Source organism: Brachycentrus maculatus, unplaced genomic scaffold, assembly GCF_059751285.1.
Source record: "Brachycentrus maculatus isolate JH-2025_06_01 unplaced genomic scaffold, ASM5975128v1 h1tg000218l, whole genome shotgun sequence".
In the NCBI taxonomy this organism is placed as follows: Eukaryota; Metazoa; Arthropoda; class Insecta; order Trichoptera; family Brachycentridae; genus Brachycentrus; species Brachycentrus maculatus.
Genome location: NW_028280969.1, coordinates 379,985 through 389,337, shown reverse-complemented (window position 1 = coordinate 389,337; position 9,353 = coordinate 379,985). Strand labels below are relative to the sequence as shown.

Sequence of the window (9,353 nt, the reverse complement as noted above, 5' to 3'; positions counted from 1 at the left end):
GGGTGCTGAATCTGAGGGCCATTATTTTACCGACAAAGAATGTGAATTTATAAGTTTGCAAATAAGTACGACCCTAAGAGAACTCTTAGATGCAACCATATTATTCTCCCCTCCCTTAACAGCAGGTGACTGTGTACCCATGCCAAGTGAAATTAGTAACTAAGGCAACTCATCAAACTAAAATCACTAATTAAACTAAATCACTAACAGGAATACTATTTTTTAAATATCGAATGTAAAAGGTATAAATAAAAAGTAACTTGACACTAGCTAGAACACTCTAGAAGGAAAAAAAACATACAAAAAGAAGAAGTAGGTCAGGCACTAAATTTTAACTTTACATATATTTTACCATCACATTCCCCAGCGAGACTGCTATTTCTCTGAAAAGTTTACTTTTATTAGGGTATTTTTTGTCATTGTCTTTTGACAATTTAAAAAGCATATTTGATGATGAAATTATGATCAAATTTGGGTTTAAAAAACCCTCAGTAAAATTTATCGATCTGTGACATTTATTTCATCTTAACATTACTATTAAAACTTACTCTACTTATAGGAATACTAGTATTTAAAGTAAATTTTAATATTCAAAGGAGAAAAAAGGTAATTAGTCACTAGCCAGTACACTACTATAGGGTGAAAAATGATGGTCGTCATAAAAGTTCCATGCCTTCTCATAATTTATGAATGCCCCGATTTGAAGCTTGATAGTTGAATACAATAAGTCTTTTACCTTTTAAACTTATTTTGAATTAATACTCGGTTTATAAATAGTTCAATTATTACTACAGTCAATATTAACGAGGAAAAAATTAAGCTTTTGTAGGTAAGTACTCTTCCTTCCTATTTAAATTTTTGTTTATGTCTACAAAATATGATGTCTATGGTTGCTTCAGGACATTATTTTCTTTCCTGCAGATAGATATTTTGTCCATTCTTTTCCGGTCAAATCGTCATTGCGAAGGTACGGGTTTTCGGCCGCTTTCGAAAATTTTGTTTTATATTATCCATCCTTCGATTATTTAAACTTTTATTTCAGTAAATATAAGAGCAATTTAATTATTGTATCAATCATGATAGTATTTTTTCGAGCGCTAGAATTTTTCCATCGAGTGCGTTAGTAGTTTTCTGAAGTGTCAAAATGAAAGTGTGCATGTGTGTGTGCGTGGAGTTTCGCACATGGACTTGTTCTAGCGTTTTTGTTTAAGTTTTTGAGTTAATAATTTTTCAATTTAGTCCATTTAGATGCCGTGTGTGATCATACGAAGCGCAAACGCGGTTGCCGCTTGCGGCAGCTTGCGTACAGACCGATGATGTGACTTCAGATCAATGAATTGAGATTGATTTTGTTGCTAGGTCTGTCGCGATGGGCGCTTACAGATATATTCAAGAGTTGTACCGCAAGAAGCAGAGCGATGTTCTGCGTTATCTTTTGCGTATCCGTGTGTGGCAATATCGCCAGTTGACTAGGATGCACCGTGCCCCTAGGCCTTCTCGCCCCGATAAAGCCCGCAGACTGGGATATCGTGCCAAGCAAGGTTAGTTGCAATCGATTCTGATGACTTGTATTGAAAATATGTGGTTGTGGTATTGGGAATTGTGAGGTTATACTTTGAGTTACCTCGTGGTGGAAACTGACCGGAGCCATTACGTCGTAACGTAACACGTTACGATGCGAGCATTCGTATAGTCAGTACAGCGAGCCGAGCGCTCCATACATAGTAGGATCGCTCGCCGCAAGCGACGTTACGTTACGAAGAAATGCCCCGGTCAGTCCCCACCTGTAGTGTGAAAAAAAACAATGTCAGACCATTTTCATTGAATTGATGTCGCGTAGTTTCGGTCGACGAACAGCCGTAATGCGGGATCAGAAGAGATGTATCTTTTGTCTGTTCCTGTCCCCCTCTATTGTTACAATAAATTTACACGGTCGTTTACCTGTAGGGTTGACTAAATATTTCACCGGGCTATCCATACTATCATGCTATTGCATTATTTTATGCACATGCCAATCGGTCCATCTATATTGATCTTTATAGTTTTTCATGGTATGTTTTTAGTAATTCATCCCTCTGCTTATTTAGTCAACCAAAAACACTGCGCATCTCTTCTGCATAGGATTTTTGGTAAAATTTGTCCACTTTCATAGACAGCTATCTTTGAAATCAAACTAAATAAAACACATGTTCAGTGTTTTTGTTTGCTTAAATCGGCCAAAAACAGAGATCGATCAATGTACACAGATCAATAAAGATATACCCAATAGGTTAAACCAGGGGTTCCCAAAGTGTGCGCCGCGGCGCCTTGGTGCGCCGTAGAAAGTAAAGAGGGGCGGCGTGAGTCGATCCTCGTGAGTTTTAACTTTTGTGCCTATCTACCCAACTACTATTATTGTAGGTACCTATTGCTTTCGACTATAATATATACAGGATCTTTCATTGAGTGCTTTCTATTTTTAAATTTTAATAAAACAAAGTGTGCGTCAGAGATGTGGCATCAACAGTATGGTCGCTATTAACTGTGAAAGTTTGAAAGTCTTTATTGAAAGACCCTATATATATAGTCACTATATCTATTCCAAATAGCTTACTAATGTAGGGCGCCGTGACAAAATACTTAGCTTGTAAGTGCGCCGCGGGCTGAAAAATATTGGGAACCCCTGGGTTAAACTGTAAAAAAGAAAAGAGACAGCATGATATTATTAATATATCATAGTTGGCGATGATTTGGTCTTGATCTTATTCTGTCAGTATGGTTGCTCCCCCCCCTTTCTGCTTAGCTTATCAAACCGTGTGTTTTTCAGGATACGTGATCTTCCGCATTCGCATCCGGCGTGGAGGCCGCAAGCGCCCAGTGCCCAAGGGAGCCACTTATGGCAAGCCCAAGAGCCACGGAGTCAACCAGCTGAAGCCCACACGCAAACTGCAGTCCATGGCTGAGGTATTTATTACATTAGGCTTTTATTGCTGTGTGTTGGTTCTAACAAAATGTATATATTTGAAAGAGGCGTGCAGAGTTTTTAATTAGGGTTGGGTAAGGATAAGGCACGGCAGGCACTGGTCGTGTTTATAAATTGAACGCGAGTAAACCAGGGTAGGCACTGCTTTTCTGCCTGTATAGAATGCACGTCTCTGCACAGAAGGCTGTTTTTGGTAAGCGACGTGAGTAGGTATCGCCAGTTCTCTCATGGAGATCTTTTGCCAACTCTCCAAATATCCCAATCAACAGCATCGTAGCTGTAAAGTAATATTCTCTCGCTATAGTCGCAAAAGTGTTTCAAGTAATCTGATTATTTACATTAATTTGTGAAAAATTTGCAATGAATTCTCATTGCATTAGTTTATATTTTTTTAGTATCTGGCACTTGACAAATAACAAAATGTTGAAAACACCCTTCTTTTCAAAAGTTACCTATACAGTTAATCTAAAAAATCTAAAAAATGCTCTATCTAATGATGATTGGTATGCACCACTCTGAGTACTGTTGAAAAATAACCCACAAACCATCTGAAGTAAGCATTTATAAAATTACACTATATTTAGAGGTTTAGCTCCGCACTGCTCGGCTGTCGAAACTCAAAACACAGTAAGGGACATTTTTTTTGTAGTACGTTTTTTTTACATTTTTGGACTAAGTAGTTTGTACTTAGTCCAAAAATGCAAAAAAAACGTACTACAAAAAAATGTCCCTTACTGTGTTTTAAGTTTGGACAGCCGTGCTGTACAGCCATATTTTCAGTAATAACATGTAATTGGTATTTGGGAGAAACACGCAATGAGTTCTATAGTCTCTGTTTGGCGAGTTGTTCGTAATGGGTTGTTATATTTGTGTTTTTAAGGAGCGTGTTGGAAGGCGTTGTGGTGGACTGAGAGTTCTGAACTCTTACTGGGTTGCTCAGGATTCTTCTTACAAATACTTTGAAGTTATCCTCATCGACCCATCACACAATGTAAGTTTACCCATTTACTTTCTTTTGTTTACTGTAAAATTATAAAATTGTCCAACTTGCATTGTATTGTGTGTTAGCCGTGATTAATAAGATATGAAAATTTATCATACTCATTATAATCAATTATAAGTTTGATTAATGCTTTATCTAATGATGATTGGTATGCACCACTCTGAGTACTGTTGAAAAATAACCCACAAACCATCTGAAGTAAGCATTACTCTATAAATACATTTTATTCATACAAAAAAAGGAATATTGACAGAATTTTCAAAATATTTTTATTTATTGGCAAACCAAACATTCCATCTTAAATATCAGAACATAAATTAAATTACATAACAATTTCAGTTAGAGGTTTCCTCTTAACTTAAAATTTCTGTTCATAAAAAAAAATTGCTTGGAATAATTGTGTCAAAATAATTAAACAATAAAAAAAAGTGTATTATATACACATATTTATTATTTACACATATATCGTAGTCATACAGGAGAAAGTGACCAAGTGCATTGTTTTACAAAAACGTAATGGTTGACTATTTGATATCTTACTAGCTTACTAGCTTAATATTGCCCTGAAAAAATCCCAAAGGATTTTAAACTTAGAAGTATAATATATTGACTTGTTAAAAATGACTAACTGCATTGGTGTTTATTTTCTTGGCAAGCAAAAGTGACTTAAATGGCCCTCCTGAACATTTTACATTTTGGTAGTTGGGTCACTTTCTCCTGTACGACTACGATATATAGCTAGCCAAAACTCAGTCCTTTGAGTCAATGAAAGTTATTAATGAGCAAAGTAAAAATTATACCATTTTTAGTATTAGCCATTACTAGTTGAAAATTATAGTTTTCCACCTCCGTCGTAAGAGAATTCAGTTAACACGGGTAAAATATTTCAGGCCATCCGAAGGGACCCCAAGATCAACTGGATCGTGAAGGCCGTGCACAAGCACAGGGAACTTCGCGGCCTCACCTCCGCCGGCAAGTCCTCGCGAGGACTGGGCAAGGGCAGGCGCTTCAGCCAGACCACCGGCGGATCCCGCAGAGCATCCTGGATCAGACGCAACACCCTGCAGCTCCGCAGGAAGCGATAAGCTCAAACCTGGGAGAACCATACATTCTAACCTACATTGCATGGGTCACCCCGTGTGGTGGACACTCGTTAGAGATATGTTAAAGATTATTTTTTAATTAATAAACATACCTCTGATACAATTGGCGTTTAATTTATAATCGATTCTACTACCTTTATGAACCGATCGAGTGAGTAAATATTGATACATAATTTACAATATTTTACAACAGTATTATATCAAATGCCTTGTTTTCTTATTTATTTGTTTTTTTTTAGGTAATCTTCTTCAACCCCTTGAAGTAAATCGCGCACAAAATCCAGGTGTGTATTCTTCAAACTAAATACTTGCGTTAATTTATCAAATAGTTGTTTTTAAATGATGCTCATATTAAAAGTGTAATCAAATGAATCAAAGTGATTATCCATTTCTCAAATATCTGAATTTTTAAAATAAAATATAAATTATGATTATTGTATTTATTATTATTATTTTCTAAATATATTTATTTTTTTATCAGGTCCTGCAATAATCCAATCGGTTGAAGATATAAAGGTTGGTTCAGATTTCTATATTTGAAAAAAAACGATGCCTATCTGCTTTTAAAAAAATATATTTCAGTGCCTACCAGGGCTCTTTTTTAAAAATAGTTTGACATGATGATAACATTTCTCTAAACATACTGAGTTTTATATTGAATTAAAGCTGTGATTGGTTTTACTTCCGTGGATGTCTGAAGTACTATTTATGCATTACTACTTTACTTTTTCCTTACCTTGAAATTCAATTTGATTAATTTTCTTTACAGAAATGTGCCGAAAAGAGTCTGCGAAAACCGTTCAAAATTTCAGTGCCGAAAATCTTTTCACACTTGATGTAAGTCATTTTCACTATGTTAAAAACTTAAATTTATACATACATTATATCGCTCACTCCTTTCAAGAATGTCATAAATCAAAAAACTTGATTTTTCAGGAGAACGTTTTTAAAGTTTAAAAATATAATACAATGTATTAAAAATAAATATCAAGCCACTTATTGAATTTTTTGCTGTGCAACACATTATGTGAAACCTGAAGGTTCTTTCTCCATTTGAAAAATATTTAGTATATTTCAAAAAATAATTTAACAATACCTCTTCTTCAAAATGCAAAAACAACACTTTCTGCCCTGTAGCGGGTAAATATTAAGTTAAAAATATGCCGCTTTTGCTGGGATATAGTACATTTTCTGGGTATTCCGAAAACACGCACAACTGGAAATTGAAGATTTTTGATTTATGACGTTCTTGAAAGGAGTGAGCGATATTATATGATGATAATTGTTCTCAAACATTTTCCGAGTTTTATAGAGATAGAACTATGACTTTTTTTACTTCCGTGGATGTCTGAAGCTTGTCTCTCTTTATCAATTTTATTTGTGCATGATTTAAGCGCTTCATAATTTTTATTTATTTATTTTAGGAACCTATCTGGTCATCATACAGAGATATATGAAAAGATGTCTCAGAACTGGCTGCTTTCTCCATTCAGCTGTAAGTATGCATTTTTCATTATATATATTCATTCTAAACTTTATGATGATAACCCATGCACCATTCTGAAGATCAATGTTGATAAATATACCCTAACTTCTGAAATTTTTACTTGAGAACAATTGACTGTTTTCATATTTTACGGATTTTTTATGGTTTGTTTTTTTTTCTAGATTGAAATCAAAGGATACAAAATGGAACTCCCAAAATAAGATGAAAAAAATGGTGAGTTTTATTTGATTATTGAAAATTTTGGTTGACTTCTGGAGACTAAAAATATACCACGCTGAATACGATAGTATAGTTTGGGAGTCTGAAGGAAGAAGATTAAAAGCCTTTCTCGGTGAGATCGCAGTTTTTATCCATGGCTGATATCTCAATCCAGAATGGGATAAAAATATTTAATTGAATTGTCATTTACTAAATTATCTCACAATAATTACATCGCTCACTCCTTTCAACAATGTCATAAATCAAAAATCTTCAATTTTCAGTGTATATTTTTGGAATGCCCAAAAAATGTACTATATTCCAGCAAAAGCGGCATATTTTTAATTAAATATTTACCCACTACAGGGCAGAAGTGTTGTTTTTGCATTTTGAAGAAAAAGTTGTTTATTTATTTTTTTAAATAAACTTAATATTTTTTAAGCGGAGAAAGAACCTTCAGGTTTTGCCTTAAAAGATCTGTTGCACAGTAAAAAGTTCAATATGTGGCTTGATATTTATTTTTAATACATTTTAGTATATATTCTTAAACTTTAAAAATGATCTCCTGAAAAATAGTTATTTGATATATCGCTCACTCCTTTCAAGAACGACATAAATCAAAAATCGTAAATTTTCAGTTGTGCATGTTTTCGGAATGCCCAGAAAATGTACTATATCCCAGCAAAAGAGGCACATTTTTTACTTAATATTTACCCGCTACAGGACAGAAAGTGTTGTTTTTGCATTTTGAAGAAAAATTATTGTTGAATTATTTTTTTGAATATTTTAAATATTTTTCAAATGGAGAAAAAACCTTCAGGTTTTACCTAATAAGATCTGTTGCATAGTAAAAAGTTCAATATGTGGCTTGCTATTTATTTTTAATATATTGTGTTATATTTTTAAACTTTAAAAACGTTCTCCTGAAAAATCAAGTTTATTGATTTATGACGTTCTTGAAAGGAGTGAGCGATATGACGTTGTTGAAAACGGTGAGCGACATGGTGAACAGTCTTCTATATGTATTGCACTATTGTTCATCATTATGTTATGTAAACATCATCACCCTTAGTATAAAACAATGAAATCTATCAGTTAATGTTTTGCTTTACTTTAGAAGGTCTTTTTTTGTTATAGATTAAACTGAGGAACTTAATTTTCAAGCAATATTTTTTTCTGCATTTAATTAATTTCGGTATTCACTTTTTTTAGGTGTCGAAGAAAAAATGAGACCAAAATCATCACCATTAAGTGAGTATATTATTTATCTTTTTTAAAAAATATTTAAAATGATTACTGTGATGATACTCTTTTATCTCAGAAGTATGAATTATAGTGATTAACTAAACTTCCGTGGATGTCTGAAAGTGTTTCCATGTCTTTCCTATTTTTGTTTTCAATGTGGGAATACTAATTTTACAATTTTATTTCAGACTGCGAAGATTACATCCGGGTCCGTTTGCTGAATAATATTGTCAATGGAAGAGCGTACTCGTTAATGGTAAGATATTGATAATACAGCAGATAAATTTGGATTAAAAAAATAATTGAAAGAACAAAACTTATATATTTTTTGTAATACAAAACACAATGTGTAAAAAGTTTGAAAAAGCTTGTTTATTTGAATATTGCCATAGTAAAAAAATAGTTTTATTCTAATTCCTTCCAACAATTTTTTTTGGTATAAAAGTTTTGATAATTTGATAATATGCCTGAAATTTCAAATAAAAATAACAGAAATAAACTAAATAAAATCATAGTAACAAAATTTACTATTAAAAATATAGAAAACATTTCATTTTGTCAGCAAAAAATTAAGTTTATTTTGAAATATTGTAGCACCTTATTTTGTATATAAAATATAAGTGAAATTGTTATTTTTTTTCTTCAAATTATTGTCCATTCAGTTTCAAATTATTTGAGCGTTTACTGAAGCAACTTCTGGAGACCAGTAATATACCACTCTGTTTATATGATCAGTTTGGGGGTCGTAAGGAAGGAGATGAAAAGCCTTTCTAGGTGAGATTCCAGTACTTACAGTGACTGCTTTCTCAATCCAGAATGGGACAATTTTCTTTTTTATATCTATAGTTCATTCATTTCATCGACAAAATATTTAATGTTTTTATTTTTTTTTTCAGATTTGTCAGTCACTGAAGTCACACCATCTTCTACATTCCAATAATTCTCTTTGTTATCTTATAAGTACACTCATAATTTATTGTAAAATTTTATAATTGATATTAATTAAATAAATGAAAAATAATATATCTCTTATTCTGCCCTGCTAAGTTAAAACATTGTAATTACACAATGTGATTTTTACCAGAATCAAATTTTATGTGTTATTTTACCAGATTCATTGATTTTGATCCATTATGTCAATAATGCTGATTTTTTTTTTTAATTCGTAGTTCATAAGGAACTCTTCACTAATAATTGAATTGGTATATTTACTATGTTCTTAATTGGCAGTGTAGATTGTACTTTTAATTTTAACTACTTATTATTACCCTTTGATGAGATGTTCTTGGGTGGCCAACGTTTCTCAGCTAATCTGAGCCTGCTCGCCTGTCCCCA

General features: G+C 32.9%; 1 protein-coding gene and 1 long non-coding RNA gene across 2 annotated transcripts; both read left to right on the top strand.

The window, feature by feature from the left end:
• Positions 1-940: 940 nt before the first annotated feature.
• RpL15 (ribosomal protein L15) lies at positions 941-5,171 on the top strand. The gene is made up of 5 exons (XM_088264168.1): positions 941-967; positions 1,360-1,541; positions 2,807-2,943; positions 3,843-3,953; positions 4,856-5,171. The coding sequence occupies exons 2-5, from the start codon at positions 1,370-1,372 to the stop codon at positions 5,048-5,050; spliced, it is 615 nt and encodes a 204-aa protein (XP_088120294.1). The 5' UTR covers positions 941-967; positions 1,360-1,369; the 3' UTR covers positions 5,051-5,171.
• On the top strand, positions 5,100-9,039 carry LOC148306941 (uncharacterized). The gene is made up of 9 exons (XR_015837920.1): positions 5,100-5,219; positions 5,308-5,352; positions 5,550-5,584; positions 5,838-5,905; positions 6,493-6,563; positions 6,737-6,788; positions 7,986-8,024; positions 8,207-8,274; positions 8,915-9,039. It is a non-coding gene; the product is annotated as an uncharacterized LOC148306941 (long non-coding RNA).
• The last annotated feature ends 314 nt before the right edge of the window (positions 9,040-9,353 follow it).